This window comes from Mandrillus leucophaeus, unplaced genomic scaffold, assembly GCF_000951045.1.
Source record: "Mandrillus leucophaeus isolate KB7577 unplaced genomic scaffold, Mleu.le_1.0 Scaffold848, whole genome shotgun sequence".
NCBI lineage: Eukaryota > Metazoa > Chordata > Mammalia > Primates > Cercopithecidae > Mandrillus > Mandrillus leucophaeus.
In genome coordinates this window covers 738,034-758,201 of record NW_012109230.1, presented here as the reverse complement: position 1 = coordinate 758,201, position 20,168 = coordinate 738,034, and the positions used below count along the sequence as shown (strand labels likewise).

Below are 20,168 nucleotides of genomic sequence, written 5' to 3'. Positions count from 1 at the left end.
TTTTGAGACAGGGTCTTGCTCTGTCGCCAGGCTGGAATGCAGTGGTGCAATCTTGGCTCACTGCAACCTCCACCTCCCGGGTTCAGGCGATTCTCCTGCCTCAGCCTCCCGAGTAGCTGGGACTACAGGCCCATGCCACCACATCCAGCTAATTTTTGTATTTTTAGTAGAGACAGGGTTTCACCACATTGGCCAGGATGGTCTCAATCTCTTGACCTCGTGATCCGCCCGCCTCAGCCTCCCAAAGTGCTGGGATTACAGGTGTGAGCCACTGCGCCCAGCCGTGGGACAACTATTTACATAGCACTTATGTTCGGTATTGTAAGTAATCTAGAGATAACGAGGTACACTGGAGAATGTGTGTAGGCTACATGCAAATACTACACCATCGTATATCAGAAATTTGAGCCTTTGGATTTTGGAATGGAGGGGTGTACTGGAACCAATCCACCTCAGATACTGAGGGATGACTGTGTCTGCACCTCTATTTACCCATCATCTATCTATCTAAACTTTGGAATGTAAAATTTCCAGTTTTTCTATGTTGTGAAAGTAAATGAGTGCAGGAATTAAAGCTGGACAGACTTGGATTCAAACTTAGGCTACGCTGAGATATTAGCTGTGTAGAAACTTGGCCAAGTCAAATTCACCTCTCCGAGCTTCCATTCTCCCCATCTGTAAAGTGGGGAATAATTGTAACTATCTCCTAGGATCTGAATTGTTGTTGTTTGTTTTTTCTTTTTTTTTTTTTTTTTTTTTGGAGGTGGTGAGGCAGAGTTTATCAAACATGTTATCTCGCTAAATCTTCCCAATTACTCAAAGAGGAAAATTACTCTATTTCCTCCTTTTTACAGATGAGCTAACAGGTTCAGAGAGGTTAAATAACTTGCCCAAGGCCACACAGGAGGTAAATAGTGGAGCTAGGATTTAAATTTGTGTTTATGTGGCCTCCAAAATTAATGCTCCGAGTCACTTTGTGAGTTCAAGAGTGAACACCCCCACCCTTCTGGGTAGGCCAGAATTCCCAAGATGGCCTGTAGCACCTGGTCGGGGTTCTGGATGGGGCACCTAGAGAGCTGGGTTGGGCCGGAGCTACTCCAGGCTTGGGGGTTGAGGGCAGGGCTCCACAGGCAGATGGCAGTACAGGGTGCAGGACATACCTGGTAAATGGCCGTCCCTGTCAGTGTGGCTGAAAGCACCAGCTTCAGCGGAAGACGGAATCCTGTAGTCCTCAAAGGAAGGAGTGTGGTGAACAGCACCACTCAGGCCCGGGAGCCCTCCTCCCTCCCAAGGGGCCCAGGAAAAGGGCCACAGGACTCTGAATGACCAAGGCCAGGCCAGGGTCTTCCCCCTGTCCCAAGCTGGTAGTTGTCCCTGTTGATGACAAGGATTCTAGGGAGCAGGAGCTAGTCCTCCACTGAAGCCATTCTGTGCAAGGGAGGGTAACACCCCCTGTCACGCTCGGCCTCAGCTCCCAACCCCATACCTGGCTGTGGAGTGTAGATGCAGTGTCTCAAGCAGACCCGGGCCCAGGACAGGAAGCCATGCTTGGAGGTGTGGGAGCTGCAGAAAGACCCAAGCAGGTGTGGGGTCCTCAGCGGAAGCCCCTTCCCTGAGGGCCAGCCCCAGAGGCTGGTCATTCTGCCCCTCTGCCCCTGCCATGCTGCCCGGTGCCAGCTTCCCAAGCACAGCTTCTAACCAGCCTGATCCACTGGCCCACAGAGGGTGTGTCGGAGACCCCACCTGCTTCCCAGCTTCTTCCTGCAAAGGAGGTTCCTCAGATATTCCTCAGAGTAGCTGCTCTGCAGCCCCTGTGGAGACAGACAATTGAACAAGCAGATGAGACCAGCCTCGACCCATTCGTGGGTCCCTGGCTCAGGGAACTAGAGTGTTCACCAAGCAGGTGCTCCATAAAAACCTCTTGGCCATGGCTGTGGTGGTGAGTGCGGAGGGGGCTGACCTGTGGGTTTGAGGTCCATGCCCTCCAAAGCTTCCCTTTTCTCTCTCACAAACACAAGGCCAGTTTCCTGTCAAAGAACCATCATTGCCAGGAAGTTCTTCCTAAGATCTGTCTCCAACTCTCACCTGCTTTGCTCAGTCACATCTCATCACTGTTTCTTCCCACCCCTAGCCCTCTGGCCTCTGCTAGCTGAAACTGGGGCAAAGGGAAGCTGTGTCCCACGGGCACATCCCAGGCCAGGACACAGGAGGGGGTCATTCCAGGTCAGACTCCCTCAGGCTTCTCCTCCTGCTACTACGCAAGGGAGATCACAAGGGTGACCAGATTTGTCTAAGCCACATTCCAGGCCTTAAGCTGCCTGTGAAGTGGCAGAGGTCCATGGGAAGATGGGGCGAGCCCCTGCCCTGAATCACTGGGAGAACATAGACGATTGTCACTTGTTGCCATGACAACCCTGGGATCCAGGGCAGGAGTGGGTCAGCTCAAAGCTGATGGGGGTCCTTTGAGACTTAAACCTCTTTGACCAAAGTCCAAAGAGGATTTTGCACCTCTCAAGCCTGGGAGGAAAGGCTGGCAATGAAGAGAGGGGTGGGGTGGTGGAAACCCTGGAAGGGAAGGTAAAGGGGCATGCCTCGGGCACCACGTGGCCCTGGGGGGCCGCTCCCTCTTCAGAGCCAGATGTAAACAGGAGAGGACACGGGCTTCCTCGAGGAGTGTGAGCCTCAGCAGGCAGGAGCTACAGGTGTTCAGAACTCACTGCCTGCCACGTGGGAGCCGAGCCTGGAGTCTGTGGGCCTTCTTGGACTAGAGTAGCCCAAAATGGACCCAGGGCTCTCCATCCTGCCTAGGGATCTCACTCATTCTCTGGATTCAGTCTGACCTTACCGAGTTAACACCCAGTCCCAGCCCCTCTGCTGAGCTCCACACTTTGAGCAACACACACTTAGGACCACACGTTGTCCCAGGAGCACCTGCTTCTCCCTCCACCTTCCCTGGGCCAGCAGCTGGCATCACCACCTACCTGCTGGTTGCCCAGGTGCCTCCCATCAAGCCTCTCCTTCCCCTGCCCTGTCTGAAGAGAAGCCAAGCCCTTTGGCCTCTATGTCCTAAGCCTTTCTCCTAAGTCTGTCCTTCTTTCCCCTTTGAGGGCCTCTGCAGAGCTTTCCTCTTCCTCCTCTCTCACCAGAAAGAAGTACTGGACCGCCCCTGCACCCGCAGTCCCAACACCCGCTGCACGCTTCACATTGCACTGTAGGTATTTGGTGCTGCATCTGTCTCCCCACCACACTGGGAGCTCCTGGAGATCAGACACAAGTCCATCAGCTCCAAGTCCACAGCACTGAGCCCAGGGCCTGATATGGTAAGTCCTTAGAAGGCTTTTCATTAAGATCGAAGTATCTTCTAAGAATTCTCTCTTACCATGATGCATTCATCCATCCATCCTTCCTTCCGTACATTTTCCTTTGACCCATCCACCCATCCATCCATCCATTCATCCATCTATTCAAAACTTCAAAAATATTTGCTGAGTATCTATTAAGGGCTAAGGCCTACCCAGTACTGCAAATACAGTGAACAAAACAGATACAAAACCATCTCTTCCCCTTTATTCATGCTCTTTCCTGTGCCTACAATGTCTGCTCCTTATTCTCTCCTCACTCTAGATCTCCCTGTCCTTCAGGCCCTTGCTAAAGTCTACCCCCTCTAGGAAGCCCTCCCAGCCGTCTCCTTTATCTGAAATTATTCAACCACATTCAACCTAGAGTTGATTCATAATGCAGTTCTGCCCTGGGTGCTTCCTGAATCATCTCAGTATGTGCAGAACTCGGATTAGGCGCAAGGCTCCAGGCTGTCTCTCCAGCCGGATCTCAGTGTTTCACAGACAGAGCTATGACTCTCCTGGCTTCTGACTCAGTTCTGCTTTGTTAAGTCCCTACTATTCATACAACCCAGTGCCGCGGGTATCCTGGGTGCCAGTCAAGGGCCAGCCCAGCCTTTGCCTGGGGAGGGAGGACTAAGCAGTCTCAGCAAACATTTTCTGAGCATCTGTTCTGTGCTGGGCCCTACACTAAGCACGGCCATGTATCTGGGACCACAGATATGGGGGAGTAGGGCTGTCTTGGGTGCTGAGGAAAAGCTCACCCCAGGCCTGCCCCTTTACCTTGGAGCCTGCTCCTGTCCTACGACTGAAGCTTCTCACCAGCTGCACAGGGTACCAAAGGCTCAGGAATCCGAGGCCCAGCAAGAGAGGCAGGGAGGCCAGCAGGGAATAGTACTTGTAGATCTGGACAGACAAACACCCAGACAGACTACCTTCCACCTTCTTCCCCCAGCCAAGAACCAGAATCCATTGCCCTTCCCACCTCACACTGGGCCCTGAGGATGGTCTGGGGGGCCATGGGAAGGCTTCAGCTCTATGGTTCCCAACCCGCCACCCAGCACAAACCTGCCCACTTCCCCTTCTTGAGCCCTGCAGAGATGCTCACCCCTCCCCCATGCTCCTGGACCACTACAGGCCTGAGAGGAGCCAAGAGGAGGAGATAACTTGATTCCCTCCTGCCCCCCACACCCACCTCAACCAGGGCTGGAATAAGGCCTGGAAAGGACACCTCTTTCTGTTTCTGTGTTCCCGGAGCATTAGGAACAGTTCTGAAAATCACGCAAAAGCCTGACTTTGCCTACATATAGTTTTCAACCTAAGCATCAGGAAAGTCTATGCCCTACTTCCCAGGGCTGAGGACTTCCTGGGGGTGGGCCTTTTGTATACTCATTCATTTATTTGTGGGTTCAATATACTTTTATTGAGAGCTTAGTATGTGCCAGGTTCTAGGTGGCAAAAAAGAGCCACCAAGTCCCCCCTCTCAAAGCAACCTCTTAGCCTTCACCTGCACCCTGAGGGACTGGTGTTATCAGCTCCATGGACGGATGTAGAAACAGTCTCAGAAAGGTGGCACTGTTTCCCCAAGGCACTTGGTACCACCTGACATCATTTTGTTTGTGTATCGTGTCTCCCCTTCTGAAATGACAGCTCTTGGGAGGCTAGGGACTGTGTCTGTCTCGTTCACAGCTGTAGTCCAGTGCCTGGAAATGTCCCTGGTACAGAGTATGTGCTTCAAATATGTTGTTGAATGAATGGGTGAGCGAATGAATGAAGTGGTGAAGCTGGATTCACACTCAGGTTGTCTGGCTCTAAAGCCTGTACCATCACTCTTTGGGTTCTAGACTGGACAGCTTCACAACTCCAGCCAGCAGCCAGTGAGCAAGGTCCTGAGGTTCTGGAATTCTCCTCTTGTCCCTCTAAGACCATCCCTGACTTCACACTTGCCGGCCTCCATCACGCTTCACTTCCATTCCCTCTCCAGCCTGACCAAAGGGAAGCTGGGGAATCACTAACACAGGCGTTGGGGGTGGGGGCCATTTCAGGCTTTCTCTTCCCCCTACTCTGCCCACTTTCCCTTCTCTGCCCCATCCTAGACTTAAAGCTCCTGAGGGCTGGGCCCAGCCGCCTTGTTCCCTGCCTCTCCCACAGAGCAGTCAAGCTTGGAAGGGGCATGTGTTTGAAGGCATGGAATCCCATGCACAGTGGAAGGCTGCAGGGCGGCCCCTCATAGAATCAGAGCTCAAAGGAGGCACCGTGGTTTGAGTAGGTTGCTCTGCACGCCCCTCTGCCCTAGGCCATTGTGGTCAGCGGTTACCTTGGGTGCCTGGGGACACTCTGCCCTCTGCCAGACCTGGACACCAAGGTGGGCCCAGGACAGCGTGCTGCCGAGCAAGTGTGCAGCTCTGTGGCCAGCTGTGGCACAGGCGGCCAGCGGGTAGTAGAGGGCAGCGTAATAGAACAGTCCCAGCATCTTCCAGGCCCCTGGAAGGTGAAACAAGCAAAGAGACCCATGCTGGAAGAGCAGACATGAGGCCTGTGGTGAGCCCACCCAGGCCTCTCTCCTGTCTCCAGCTTCCAAGCCCTTCAGCATGTTCAGCGGGCAAGAACCCTAGGTTCAAATCCAGGCTCTAACTAGTCTCAACTCTGATCTTGGGCAAGTTACATCTTGGAGCCTCAGTTTTCCTACCTGTAAAATGGAAATAATCACAATATATTAGCAAGGGAAAAATGAGAGGGTATATATATGATGCTTAGCATGGTGCCTGAGTAAATACTCAATTTAAGATACTACTTCCCCGGCTCTCAGTTCCTCCACTGCAAAATGGGGCTAATATGCATACTTTGTGGCATCATTGTAAAGACTGGATGGTCTGAAGAGGTCATGTCTCAGGATAGTAGCCCATCTCATTGACAACTATTCCTGTTACCCTCATCTCCTTGAGCTCAGCTTAAAACTCCGAGAACCCACCCTATTCCCATCCCATCACACCAACCTCAGGGCCTGGGGGGCAGTGGGTACCTTGGCTGGGTGCTGAGGTGAGAGTCAGGAAGGGCAATGGGTCCTCGTCGGGGAGCAGCAAACACAGGGAGCTGAAGAGGACCATGAAGACAGCAGCAGGCACTGTCTGGGGCCTGTCCCCAGCCAAGAAATCCACAGGGCTAGCACAGAGGCAAGGACAGGGCAGGAAGGAGTTACTCAGCCCCTGCACCCCCATTACCTCCAGGCTGTATTCCATAAATCAAGGAGGTAGAGTCAGTCCCACTTTCTAGATGGGGGAATAAGACCCCTTCATTCATTCATTCCATAGATATTTGTGGAGTGCCTCTTATCTACCAAGCTCTGGGTCCTGTGCCAAAGGGACTTGGGACATACATACAGTGGGAAGAAGCCCTAAGACTGCTCCCTCCGCCCACCCTGGAAGCTCCAGGAAGCAGCCACCTCCACACTAATTGGTCTGTCTGAGCTGGCAAACCTTCAGAGAACTCAGCGAGTCACAACATCCTTGTACAACGGCCGCCGCCCTGGGCTGGGTGTGGACCCGAGGCAGAGGGCAGACAGCGGGCATAGCTGTCCCAGGCATCACCCCTCTGGGCTCAGGGCAAGCCACTCAGACCCTCGGCTTCTGCGCTGCAGCTTGCATTCATGCTCTGAGAGGTTCATTCTCCCTCAAGCACTGCCCCAGCCAGGGCAAGCTCTTTCTGGGGCCAACCGGAGACCCCAGGCTGGTTCCCTACAAAACCAGCACAGCAAGACCAGCCTCGGTGCACCGTCTGGGTCTGGGATGCGAAGCTGTCTATACCAGGGAGCTGCCCATCACCTGCCCCAACCCTCTGGTCTCTCGCGCACTAGCCTGCCCAGCCCCATCTCCTCAGGATCATGCCTGTCCAGGCAGGCTCTCGGGTCACAAGGCTGAAGGAGATAGGAGAAGAAAGTTCCCGCTATGGGGGCTAGAGGTCAGTTCCCATAAATCTGCCTTCAAGCATTAGGGTCCAGGTGATACCCTCAGGGAAGACAAGGGTCAAGATGGCATTGGGATGGTCATGTCAATCCACACACGGAGGGCTGCCTGAGAAGGTACACTCTGAAGCTGGGTCATGTCAGGCTTGTTACCCTAGGGTCTGGGTTGGAGTCCTTTCTCCCAGGTGGGCTTGTGCAAGCTCCTCCCCCTTCCTCTGGGGGTCCTGACTAAACCTGGAGACCTGGGTGGGCGTGAGGAAAGCCCCAGGCTGAGGGAGGTAGGGATGTCATTGAAGCCAGAGCTACCTTTTAGGTACCTAACAAATCAGCCACCCTCCCAGAGTGACCCTGTCCGCTGCGCCCCCTGAGTGGGGGTGCCCAGACCATGGCACCAACCTGGGCAGGCCGGGCCTGCCGCGCACACAGTCAGGCCAGAGCTGGCGGCGCCTCACCAGCACAGCCAGGAGCAGCAGCACAAGGATCTGAAAGGAGAGCACAGAAGAGGGCTTGGGGTGCCCAGGCTTCCCCTGAGGGTCTGAATTTGAGGGCTTGGACTCAGGCCCCGGGATATCCCCTACCTGCCCGGTGCACACTCCTGTGGCATCTCGGGGACTGGTCAAGGGGTGACAGACATCTGGGAGGTTGGACATGCATCCTGGTTTGGGCCCCCAGGCTGGGAGAACTCCCAGATACCTCCCCCCACCCAGGATCTCCCAGGGCCCCCCTTCACCGGCCCCACCGGGAACACGGGTCCCACTGGCCAGGCTGGCAGTAGCTTTTGCAAGCCAGGTTCAACTTGGGTTGGACTCACTGACAGCGAGGCCAGGCAGGCGTGGTACAGGCCGAGTGGTACGCTGGTGTGGCAGGAGGGCACTTCCCTACAGAGCAAAGGAAGGCTGGCTCAGGCCTGCGTCAGGTCCCCCTGGGTGTGCAGATGGGTCTGGGGTTCAAGACTGTTCACACTGAGGCTTTACCCACTACCTCCCTCAACCCTCTGATCCCTCCTACACAAGCCTGCCCAGTCCCACCTTCTCAGGGTCATTCTGGGGCCCTCGTGTTCCTGTGATGTGCCGGCCCCATGCCAAGCTCTGGGGTTATAAGACTAAAGGAGATGGGAAGCTCCCAGGGGCAGCAGAGTGGACCGGCTCAGCCTGATCACTTATTCTTTTTTTTTTGAGACAGGGACTTGCTCTGTCACTGAAGCTGGACCACAGTGGCGATCTCGGCTCACTGCAGCCTCAGCCTCCTGGGCTCAAACAATCCTCCGTGTGCACCACCACGCATGGCATTTTTTTTCTGTATTTTTAGTAGAGACAGGGCCTCATCATGTCACCCAGGCTGGTCTTGGATTCCTGAGATCAAGCAATCCTCATGCCTCAGCCTCCCAAAGTGCTGGGATTACAGGTGTGAGCCACTGTGCCTGGCTGAGCACTTATTCTTGCTCACCCAGATGCTTCCTGTCTTTCAAGGCCTCCCCACTCCAGGAAGCCCCTCTGACTGCTCCTGGTCTCACAGACCTCTTCTCAGAACTGTGGTTGAGCACACTACCTGGGTCAAGCAGTCAAGGGTTTGGCCCGATGATTTGCCCTCTACTCACTGCCATCTGAGGTTGGTCTGCGACTAAAATGATCTCCCCTGGTCCGTCTCTTTTCCTGCTTCCCTCTCAACGACAGCCTCCGTGGACAGCAATGCAGGTTGCCCACTGCACAAAGATGCTCAGCCAAGGGAACAAGCAGGCCACCCTGCTCACCAAACCCAGCACCCGCTGAACTGAATGCACCTAACTGGGGATCCCTTTCTCTAATTCCACAGAGGCTCTCTATGGCCTGGCAATGGTCCTGCAGTCCCCTTGGCTGAGCACAGAGGTAGACCCACAGGGGAGATAGGGGTCACTGAGGACAATGAAACCCTCCACTTCCCCAGCAGAATCATGTGGCGGAGAAAGGGAGTGAGGCAGGAGTCCTGAGCTCAGGGCTGGCCCTGGCCCTGGGAGATCAGGCAGGACTGGGTCCCTGGGGAGCGGTAGAGCTACGGATTTTCCCAGCTTGGGCCTGGGAGAGCCAGAGGGAGGATGGCAGCATGGGTGAGACCAGTGTGGTCTGGTGGGCGAGGGCCTGAGATGGAGCCTGGGCTGCGGCCAGTCCCTGCTTGCCCAGAGGGCTCAGCCTCCCGCCAGCACACTCTCCACTGTATGAAGAGAGGCATCAAGGCCGCATTATCCAGGGGAGCACAGATCCCTGGGACCCTCTGCTGGGTCAGCTCGGTCTGTCCTGCTCACTTTCTCTCAGGAAATCCCAGCGGATGAGCGGTGGGAAAGAAACCAGCCACTTGGTGGGCAGGCAGAGTAAGTCAGCTCTGGACAGCTTCTTGGCCAGGAGACCAGCCTCTTCCCAAAGTAGAAGTGGGGTCCTGAGTAGCTACCATGCAGGGAGCAGGTTCCCACAGTTGGTGCTCCAGTCTCAGGCTCCCCACCTCCAGCTCCAAGGCCTCTCATTCCAGTGTACGGGGCAGCCCTCCCTCTCAGCCTGCATCTCCCCGCATGACTAGGTCCTGCTCCACCTGTATATCTGGGCCCAGCAGGGACTTGGAAAACTGTCCCTGGAGTAATTTGACCATTTTCCTATGGACCTTACCCCAAACCTCTCCCACCCCCAGAAACGCCCTCCAGGGCCCTGCCTGGGGGAGCCTCTGGCCCTTTCTGTATCACCTGAGGTCCCCATCTGACCTCTCAGCTCAGTGTGAGGGGCCAGATGGGGATCTCAAGTGGCACAGAAATGAGCAAATGTTTGGCTGGTGGCTTGTGGCCCCATGTTTTGTGCCATGGGACAGACAGGATGGCACAGACATAAAGACCTTGGAGAGGGTGGTGAGCTTGATCCTGGGACAGGCACAGCAGGTGCTGAAGGATGCAGAGGAGGGAGAACTTGGGGCCAAAGGAGGTGGCATCTGACTGGAGTTTAAAAGATGGTTACTGGCCGGGCGCAGTGGCTCACGCCTGTAATCCCAGCACTTTGGGAGACCGAGGTTGGCAGATCTCCCAAGGTCAAGAGTTCGAGACCAGCCTGGCCAACATGGTGAAGCCCCGTCTCCACTAAAAATACAAAAAAATTAGCTGAGCATGGTGGTGTGCACCTGTAATCCCAGCTACTCGGGAGGATGAAGCAGAAGAATCCCTTGAAATGGGGAGTGGAGGTTGCAGTGAACCAAGATCGCGCCACTGCACTCCAGCCTGGGCAACAAGAGTAAGACTCCATCTCAAAAAATAAATAAATAAAAGATGATTAACATCTCTTTAGGCAAAGAAGGGGAAAAGGCAGCTCCGGGTGGAGGGAAGTGCATGAGGAAGCAGAGGGGCAGGCAACAGGCAGCGTGGCTGGGGCTGGTCAAGCCCTCCAGTGTGATTGCAGCCCAGAGGTGAGGTAAGATGAGGGTACAGCAAGCATGGGAGGTCCCGGGAAGCCACTGAGGATGTTTGAACCATTAAATGTTCTGGATTTTAGGAAATTTCTGTGGCTGACTCCACTGCCATCAGTGTTCATCCACCCCAACTCCAGCCTGAGAGTGCTGGGGCACCGGGCACTCCAGAGCTCTTCAAAGCTCTGAAGCAACATGTCCCCAGGGTGTCTGACTCACAGACAGAGGTGAACCCAAGTTCATCTCCTCGGGATTCCCCTGAGCTCCAATTTTCTGCTCCCACTTCGGGGGAAGGGGGATGGCAGGCAGTTCAATTGGTTTGGCTAAGTAAGTAGCTTCAAACAAATCTCTTTATTCTTACAGGTGCCATGCCCTACAGTGGGAGAAAGGAGCTGAATCTTCTAGCTGTCACCCACATGAGGGACTGGACTCCCCATCACCCATTGCCTGACATACACACAACTTTATTCTGAGACCACACTACAGCTACAGGCACCTGGCTCCCGGCCAGTGTCCGAGCCCTGAGGCTCCCAAGGACACAGCTTCAGATTAGAGCCTTCACCTAGGTCAGAAACCATCCTCATGGGTTCCTGGGCCTCTCCTCATTCTGGTCCCTCGCAGCCCACACATACACAGTGGGACATGTGGAACCCACAGGCTCTCAGTCAGTCAGGCAGGATGAGTGGGGCGCACGCCCTTGCTGACTGCAGGCTATTTTCCAGGTGGTCAGAACCCTGAGTCCTCCACACAACAGCTCCTTCCCCGAGGCCTGGGTGGAGCCTCTGTCCCTGCTGGATGACCCAAGCCCAGCCAGGCCGCAGCCCCAGCCCCTGGGGAGGCACGCAAGGATTTTTCCTTCTCAAGTTTCAGGTTTTGATGGAGAACAGATGTGCACACATCTGGCTCGGCAACCCCCAGCCTCACCTTTCTACTTCTCCAAACCCTCAGACAGAGCAGGGAGGTAGGGGATGGGGCCAGGCCTGGGAACAACAGGGGAGAACTGGCTCTGGGTCCTACACAGGCAAGGCATCCTGGCAGGAGGTGGGGGACACAGAAGGGGTCCAGCTCCTCCACCAGGGTGCCCAGACTAAACCCCGGTAGAATGGACCCAGGCAAAGCAGCTGTGGCCGGGTTCTCAGGCCACCCGGGGGCGGGCTGCCTCCCTGCTCCCACCCTCGCCTGGGCTGGCCTGAGCACTCTTGCTGAAGGGAATAGGCTCTCCTCATCCTCTGAGACCATCCAAAGACAACAAAGGTGGCTGTTTGCTCAGTGACTTCTCCCCACGCTTTCTCCCTTTGGTTCTCTGCCTTCACCGAATCCCCCAGCCTGCCCAGAGAACCTGACACTTGGAAACACCACACCCAAATGCTCACCACAGAGACCAATAACCCCTTGAAGGCAGGTCTGCTTGCCTCAACTGCTCCCAGCAGCTTCCCCATCCTGGCTATGGGCCAGAATCACCCAGGGAGCCATCCTTGTGGATCTGAATCTGCAAGGAACACTAAAGGAATCTGTATTTTTAACACATCACACAGGTGCTTTTTAGGTGACCAGCCTTAGGTATCTTAACAGCAGGGTGAGGGGTCTTGTTCTCATGTAGCGGAAGCAGAGACTGAATGAACCCCAGAGAGTCTGTGACTTGCCCAAGGTCTCACAGCAAATGAGTGGCAGAGCCAGACCTAGCAGCCCCTGACCAGGAGCTGCTCCCCGGCCAGTTGCAACCTCTGCCATCAGCCCATTCTGATGGCCGACAGAATGAGGTTGGGGGCTTCCACACTTACCCCTCTGGCTGGAGCTCCTCGCCGCCCTGGGGCTCATCGATGTACCAGCTGCCGTAGGAGTAGTCCTCTGTGGCCCCGGGGGAGGTCTGGTTCCCTGCTGGCTGCGACGACATTCTCTGGCCCTTCTCCTCCTTTGACCCCAGGCGAGAGAAAGAAAAGCCACTACAGATGTGAAAAGAGGCTTAAAAGAGAAAAAAAAAAAAAAGACGGAAAACCCAAACAAAGAAACATTTCTCTTTAATCCTGAAGGTTACTTTCTTACTTTTAGCTCTCTGGGAAAAGCCCGTCTGGGACTGAGGGCCTGAGCAAGCTGGCACAGGAGGAGGACAGGGCCTCTCGTGTCCCCTCCTCCCTTCCCGCCCATCGCACCGGTCCTGCAGAGATAGCTGTCCCCTTGGGGCCCCGGGGCTCCTGCTGGCGCATCTGTCTGTCTGACCAACCACCAGCAGGCGTTTGTTCAAAGGACCATTTTCAAAGAAGGCTTGTCCAGTCCGAGCTGCCTAGAGAGACGCCCCTTCCTTCCCTCTTCCCAAGCCCACCTAGACAGACCCACAGACACACCAGAAGGGAGGCCCAGGGAGGAAGGAGTTGCAGAGATGAAAGGGTAGGCAGGCCACAGCCAGCTCCGCACTGCCTGCCTGGGCCCTCCCAGCTGGGCTCCCTTCCCCTCCCCCAGCCTCAGCCTGCCCCTTTCTGGCCCCTTTGGGCCTCGGTGATGGAAACACACCATAATCCTTGACAAAGCCCCCCTCCTGGGGGAGGAGGCCCCAGCACCATTGGCGGCCTGAGCGCTGCAAGGGTGTGGCCAGGAGCCACCCCCACCCCCGCACCTGACTTCACACACATACCTGCCTTCAGCGCCTGCCCCAGAGCTCCCACGCCCCTGCCCGCCACATCTGCAGTGCCCCACACAGACAGGAGACCAGCATTGCAGCAACAACAGAGGGAGACCAACTGCTGGGGCTGGGCTGGGGCGGAGGCAGGGAAGGGGAATCTGTCCGTTCCTTTTCCTAGGGTTTCCATGAAGGAGGCAACATGTGTCTCACTGGTAAACCCTTTTTGTTCCTACAACTTGATTTCACAAGGAGATAACTCACCCCCACAAGGCGGAAATTAGCTCTTTAAACACAAACCAGACCCACGGGTAGGCAAGAGGAGCCCCGCCTGCCTTCTGCTCCTCCTGGAGTGAGGTTGAGGGTGAGCAAAGCAAGGTCTGGGCCAGGGAGGAGGGCTCCTCCTCATTCTCCCTCCCCAGGAGCAGGACCCATGCCCCAGCCTGAAGGGAGGGGCGAGAGGCAGAAGAAGGTAGAAAGCAGTTCTCAGGCCACAGTCCCTGATGGAGGTTTAGGCCCCTGAAACTGTGAGGGTCTCTGTCCTTCCAGTACCCTACAAGGGTCTTGGGCTTTGACCCTATCAGCTAAGACAGTCATTCAACAGCTTTTTAAAAAACACATCATTCATTTAGTCTTTTAACTTAAATTTATTGAACACCCAGTATGTGCCAGCACTGTCCTGAGCCCTGAGGCAGAAGACGTTACAGTTCACGGGGAACACAGCCAGATAACTAAATCCCCTCCAAAATCTGAGGGTTACAAAGGGAAGCACAGGCTGAGCTGGTCTCTACCATGGGAAACCAAATTTAGCCCAAGAGTATTTGGGAGTAGGGGGAGATTCTGAAGAAAATAACCTTTCCATGGTGATCTGAAGGGCAGGGAAAAGTCAGCTGAGCAGAGAGTGGTAGGCTCAGGATGGGGATGGGGGTGGGGAGAAGTGTGATCCCCACAGAGGAAACAGCAAGGGTGAAGTCTCAGAGTAAACAGGGCTTGAAATCCTGGAGGAGGCTGTCATTCAAATTCCCAAGCCCACAGGAAAGGATTAGGGGCTGAGCACGCTGCTAGCCTGAGTTCCTCCCCATTCTTTCCAAATGGCCCTTCTGGCAGGAAGAGGGTTCTGTTGCTCTCCACCATCCCACAGAGATATCAGCGCCTGCTGACTCAGGGCTGAACCTGAGCTTAATTTGATGTAATGCAGGAACCCACACTGGCCCTTCTGATCCCAGGGATGCGGGAAACTTGCCTTCCAGGCGCGGGTGTGAGCTTCTGGAGGGCGGGACTCTATCCCTGCCTTCCCTCCTCCTGCCTTCCCCTGATGCACAGCGCCTGGCCCTTGGGTAAGAGGGACTTTAGAAACTGAGCTCGGCAAAGCCATTGCTTGTTCTGGTGGTCAGTGTTCATTAGTGGGCCTGTGCTATACAGGCTGCTGCTGTGCCCTGAGGTTCACCAGCTGGGCTTCCCAGAGCCCCCGTGCCCACACCAGAGCCCAGCAAGCCCTTCCCTGCTCAGGGGTCTCAGACTTTTACCTTAGGGAGCAACCAACTCACATCTGATTTTAAATCCACCTCCAACCATGGGAGTCCAGTTCCAGCCAGGGAGCCCACTCCCTCTACAAGGCAGCGGTGTCTGGGGTTCGACATCCTTGCCTATCAGAAACCATGCCCTTTGGCCAGGTGTGGTGGCTTACACTTGTAATCCTAGCACTTTGGGAGGCCGAGGCGGGTGGATCACCTGAGGTCAGGAGTTGGAGACCCAGCCTGGCCAACATGGCGAAACCCCATCTCAACTAAAAATACAAAAAATTAGCCGGGCGTGCTGGTATGCGCCTGTAATCCCAGCTACTAGGAAGGCTGAGGCAGGAGAATGGCTTGAACCCGGTGTGGGGGGGTGCGGAGGTTGCAGTGAGCCGAGATCTTGCCATTGCACTCCAGCCTGGACAAAAGAGGGAAACTCCATCTCAAAAAAAAAAAAAAAAAGAAAAGAAACCATCCTCTTCCTTGGAGGAAGCCTAACTCTGCCTTCCCCAGGCTGGTTTGGCAGTGAGCAAGATGAGTCAAGCCCTGCACCAAATGGAACCTGATGTAGGGCTTGAGGGACACGACACCAGAGGGGAAGTGAAGTGGGGGAAGAGAAGAGAGACAGACGGGAGTTGGCTGTTTGAGACGAGGTGGTCAGGGAAGGCCTCACTGGGAAGGTGGTATGTCGCTGATACCTGAGGGGAGAGAGGGAGGTACCAGTTGGGCACTGGGGTCATCTGTTTTGCGTTGATCTAAAGGAAAGCCTGACTCTGGGTAACTTATAGGGAAAGGGAGTTTATGTGGCTCACAGTTCTGCAGGCTGTGCAGGAAGCAGCACGGCACCAGCATCGGCTTCTGGGGAGGGCCTCAGGAAACCTACAATCGTGATGGAAGGTGAAGGGGGGTCAGGCAGGACACTTGGTGAGAGAGGGAGCAGGAGAGATGCCAGGCGCTTACCAATAGCCAGCTCTCACATGAACTGATGGAGCGAGAACTCCCTCATTACCGCAGGGAGGGCACCAAGCCATTCAGGAGGGATTCTCCACAATGACCCAAACACCACACACCAGACTCCACTTCCAACATTGGGGGTCACTTTCAACGTGAGATTTGGAGGGGACACACATCCAAACCATATCAGGCACTGAGGAAAGGCAATCAGGTTGCCTGAAGGAGCCTCCATCCACCCAGGGGCTGCAGTCAGGCTGGCAGAAAGGGACCCCAGCCGAGCCCAGGCACAGTCCCTTCCCCGCCCCCCACGGAGAACCCAGTGCCAACAATACCACCTCCCTCCTCATGGGGAGACACAGAGGCCACCAAAGGAGGCCCTAAGCAGAGAGGAGGAAATGGTGAGCTTCGTCCTTTTCCCCTGGCGTGGGCCTGGCAGGCAGAGGGCAGCCTTGTGCCCGGTACTTTGGCCAGGGCAGAGCTGGAAGGTCCAGAGGTAAGGGCCAGGTTTCTGCATGGCAGTGGAGAACGCCTGGTTGGGGAGGCCACCTAGCTGGATTTGAACCCTGAGTGAGTCTTTTCCCTTCTATGGATCTCACTGGCCTCTATCAAATCCAGCCTGGAGATTCTCCAGTTGTGAACTCTCCCCTCAAGGCACCCCTCCCTGTACACCAGCAGCCAGTTGTAACAAGAAGCTCACAGAGAGTGGTTGTGACTTCCTAGGTGACCCCATTGCTTCCCACCTGCCCCCTCCTGGCCCCCAGCTGCCCTGCCCAGTCTGGTGGGGGCAGAGGGGCAGGCTGGGTTGAAGATCCATGGATAGCGGGTAGCCGTGTGGCTCAAGCTGCAAGGTGAGCCCACTTCTTGAGCCCAAGGTACCTCCTCAGCTTGGGGCTAGAATCGCTTGGAGCTCCCATCTGCAAAATGGGAGGCTTGGCTCTGAGCTATTAGGAAAGATGCTACCTGGGCAGACGGCAGGAGGCAAAAAGTGTTAGGAAGAGAAGGATGGTAATGATGTGCCCCTGAAGAATTTCTCCGAAAGCCTGGGCAGCAGAGTCAAGGGCCTGCCCTCTGGAGCTGGCTTTAAAGGGGCACTGATACCCAGGAAGGTCCAGCCCTGCCCTCAGGAGAGGGCAGGCTGGAGAGCAAAAGTGCTCAAAAGACAGAACTGCCAAAGACTGAGGAGCAGGGAGGGAAAGGAGGAGATGACTTGTGCAGTTTTGCAGGCTCCCTGGAGGAGGGGGCCTGGAGCAGGGAACTGAAGCCATGGAAGATCTGGAATGATAGCAAGAATGAATTTACACGTGTCTCAGGAGTGCCAAGAAGGGAAGTCTGAGAGACAAGGAGAGAGCAGCATAGGGGTCAGGGCAGGGCTGCCTTGCTGTGGCCAGCATGAGCCCACGTGGCACTCAGATGAGGCTGATGCCAGTATCCAAGGAGCAGCTCAAGCCAGCAGGACTCCCAGCTGGGCACAGATTGGTGGGTGGCTAAGCCCTGCTCAATATGGGAGGAGGTCCTAAAAAGCTTCTGGACTCTGAGCCAATGAAGGCCATCTGCCATTTGGGCTTGGCACAGAGCTGCTACGCCCCTCGGGTTGGAGCTGGCCCATGAAGGCCGTGGGACAGGGCTTCCTTCCTCTCATGTTTTTGTTCAAGTTGATTAAACCTGAGGAATTTTTGCATCCAGGAACAGAGGCCCACGTGCATGCCTTCGGCAGCCTGTGATTATCAAATCCTCAAAGGGCAAAGTGCTAAGCTTAGAAGAAGCTAACAGCAGGCCAGAAGGAATGGGGAAGGCCAGCAGCATCCCCAGAACCTCAGCAACATCCTCTCAAGGACTCCCAGATCTCCCAGAGCACCTCCAGAATCTCAGCAACATTCCTGAGTTTCAGTAATGCCATAAGAACCCCTCCAATCTCAGTATTGCCCCGAAGGACCCCCAAACCTTCAGTAACACATGAGAACCACTACAACACCTCAGGACACTCAAACTCCGGCAAATCAACCACAGATTGGAACAAGGTGTTCAAAAGCCTGTGAGCATTTGCAGAAAGCCTGGAGACTCCTGTTGCTCTCCACCCTCCCATCTCTGAGTCCTGCGGCAAACCCAATAGTTCTACAACACTCAAACCTCAGGAACACCCCCAACTCCCACAGCACAGAAGAGAATGCCCAAGAGAGGAGCTTCAGTCCAGGAGTTGGGGGATGGCCCCTGTGCCTACCTGTGCAGCCCAGTCACCTTGAGAGTCCATGAATAAACAGCCAAGAAAGTCAACCTCATGCGGGCCCGTGAGCTCGGGGTGTGCCCTCAGTGGCGCAGCACACTCACACATACACATCCATCAGCCCCTCGCACACACACGTGCTTAATTCTGGCACCAGACCAAGTCTGACTCCACCCAGTGGGCTGGAAGGCAGTGTCGTTGGCTGCCGTGCTCACGGCGGGAAGAGTATGGATGTGGCTGTCTACCTCCTGTCTCTCTACCTCCTTCCTCCCCTGCCATGTGGGAGGGTCAGAAGCACCAGCTGATGTTCCCTTCCTGCAGTTCTCATGCCCCCCTCACCAACAGCATCATCATAACATAAAGGATTTAGACCAGGCTCTCGTATGACAGTGGACACTGGTGAGGAGGAGGAGGGTAGCCGGCTGTTCCAGGGGAGCAGCATGTTCTTTCCCTCCCAGAGAGCTAGGCTAGTACTGACCTGGAGGAGGGAAGGCAGATTTCAGCTCAGGAAAAAGGTAGCCTTCGTACTCTAACAGAGTAGTGAGGGCCCCATCAAGGGAGGCAATCAAGAAGAGGCTGTTAACATCAGTATGCAACAGAGGGTTTCCTGCCTTCAGAGGACTAGACACAAGGCCATGAAGATTCCCCAGCTGTAAGAGCCCCACATTCCCCGTTCCCAGCACGTTCCTCCCTGGAGTGTTGTCACTATGGTGTGTCCTTGAGATGTAGGCTTTGTGCTGCCCTCCTTCTTCACTGAGGACGTTGACTGCTGGGCAGATCCCCTGACTTCTCTCTCCTTGTTCTGCTGCTGACCACAGGACAGGGCTCTCCACCAACCTCTTGCTCATAGGCAGTCAGATCCAACTCAGACAGGACTCTGCGAATGTCTCACAGCCTTTTGGAGCTCCTGCTAGCCCACCTGTGTCCCCCGAGGGCAGTCCTCCCCAGGTCTCCGACCTTATTCATCAGAATTGCTCCAGCCCATCACTCTGCTCACTTCCTGCTCCGAGGCCCTGATTCCTGCTCACTCCCCATCCCTCACCCCATGCGCCTTCTCCCTGTTCCCTGACCTGTTCCAATCCCATCTGGCCTCCCAGGCTTGGCTCCAGCCTACCTCCAACCAGGCGCTCTCCTGACCTCTCCCTTCCTTGTCTCTTTCCTTTCCTTTATTGATCACTCCCGGAAACTTGTCCCTCCAGGCAAGCAGGATGGTCCCAACACAGGGCCTCCTTCTCTGAGCCCGGCTCCAGCTAGGCTGGGATCCTAGAGGGGTGGCTGGTTGTGCGGTCTCGGCGGTTGGCCCTGAGCAGTGGCCCCAGCACCTGCTTTAAAAGGTGCTTGATCTGCTCCTCCCGGAAGACAGCTCCCCGCTTCCCCAGTCTGGCTCTGCCCCTCCTCCTGCCCTCACAGACCTCCTGCCCCTGATTCCAGGATCAGAGGAGCCCACCCCACCCCCCTCTCCAGCTCAGGCGCAGAGCAGGGACTGGGGCCCCACACAACACACAGGGCAGCTTGTCTCCAGTGGTAGAGCCTCTCCACACCCCCAAACCATTTGCTCGAAACTTGATCTCCTTGGCCCTCAGGCTTCTCAGTGGAGAAGCCTGCACAGGGCTTTGATGGCTGAGTTTCCCCAGATGTGGCCTTAGAGAAGCTGAGGCACCCCCTACTTACACCCATTTGTCCCCATCTATCACTCCCAGGGGGCCACTGCCTGATGAATTGCTGGAGGGGAACCACCAGCTCGGCTTTTAATAACCGGATCCGCATCCTGCTGCCCAGCTGGGCTGAGGGCCCTCACCATGGCTAAGGGGAGTCATCACGGGGCTTCAGGGATGGAATTCCAGATATGATCTATTCCTGGGGGAAGTGAAAACGGCCCCCTCGGAGCTCTCTCTTCTATTTCTCACTCCTCACAGACAGGCTGGCGTTCTGGAGTCCTGCTCTTTGCCCCAAGTACATGCCTGCACCCTCCAAGGCTGCAGGACAGTCGACTGCATCACCCCTCACCTGAGCACAGGCTCACCCTGCCCTCCTTCCCCTTCCTAGAGGGGGCATCCTGCAGGGGTGCAGACAAGACTGGGGAAGGAAATGGCGCTCAGTGGGTGCTCCAACTAGGTGCTGTGGCAAGCAGGGCGGGGAGGGAGTAGATAAA

At 55.5% G+C, this 20,168-nt stretch overlaps 1 protein-coding gene across 9 annotated transcripts in view; it reads right to left on the bottom strand.

Moving 5' to 3' along the window:
- Positions 1-19,783, bottom strand: part of STRA6 (stimulated by retinoic acid 6) — a 30,953-nt gene extending 11,170 nt beyond the window's left edge. The window contains exons 1-11 of one of the 9 annotated variants that reach the window (XM_011968552.1): positions 19,688-19,783; positions 12,495-12,622; positions 8,111-8,177; positions 7,696-7,781; positions 6,361-6,500; positions 6,004-6,027; positions 5,656-5,822; positions 4,122-4,244; positions 1,744-1,811; positions 1,487-1,563; positions 1,161-1,222 (exon numbers count right to left, since the gene is read on the bottom strand). In XM_011968552.1, coding sequence (XP_011823942.1) covers positions 1,161-1,222; positions 1,487-1,563; positions 1,744-1,811; positions 4,122-4,244; positions 5,656-5,822; positions 6,004-6,027; positions 6,361-6,500; positions 7,696-7,781; positions 8,111-8,177; positions 12,495-12,622; positions 19,688-19,783 — 1,038 coding nt within the window. Of the gene's footprint in view, positions 1-1,160; positions 1,223-1,486; positions 1,564-1,743; positions 1,812-4,121; positions 4,245-5,655; positions 5,823-6,003; positions 6,028-6,360; positions 6,501-7,695; positions 7,782-8,110; positions 8,222-12,494; positions 12,623-12,756; positions 13,220-13,342; positions 13,556-18,013; positions 18,376-19,130; positions 19,411-19,687 lie in introns of those variants that run through there. The other 8 variants (XM_011968555.1, XM_011968556.1, XM_011968549.1 and 5 more) reach the window with 8 other exon arrangements.
- Between the last annotated feature and the right edge of the window lie 385 nt (positions 19,784-20,168).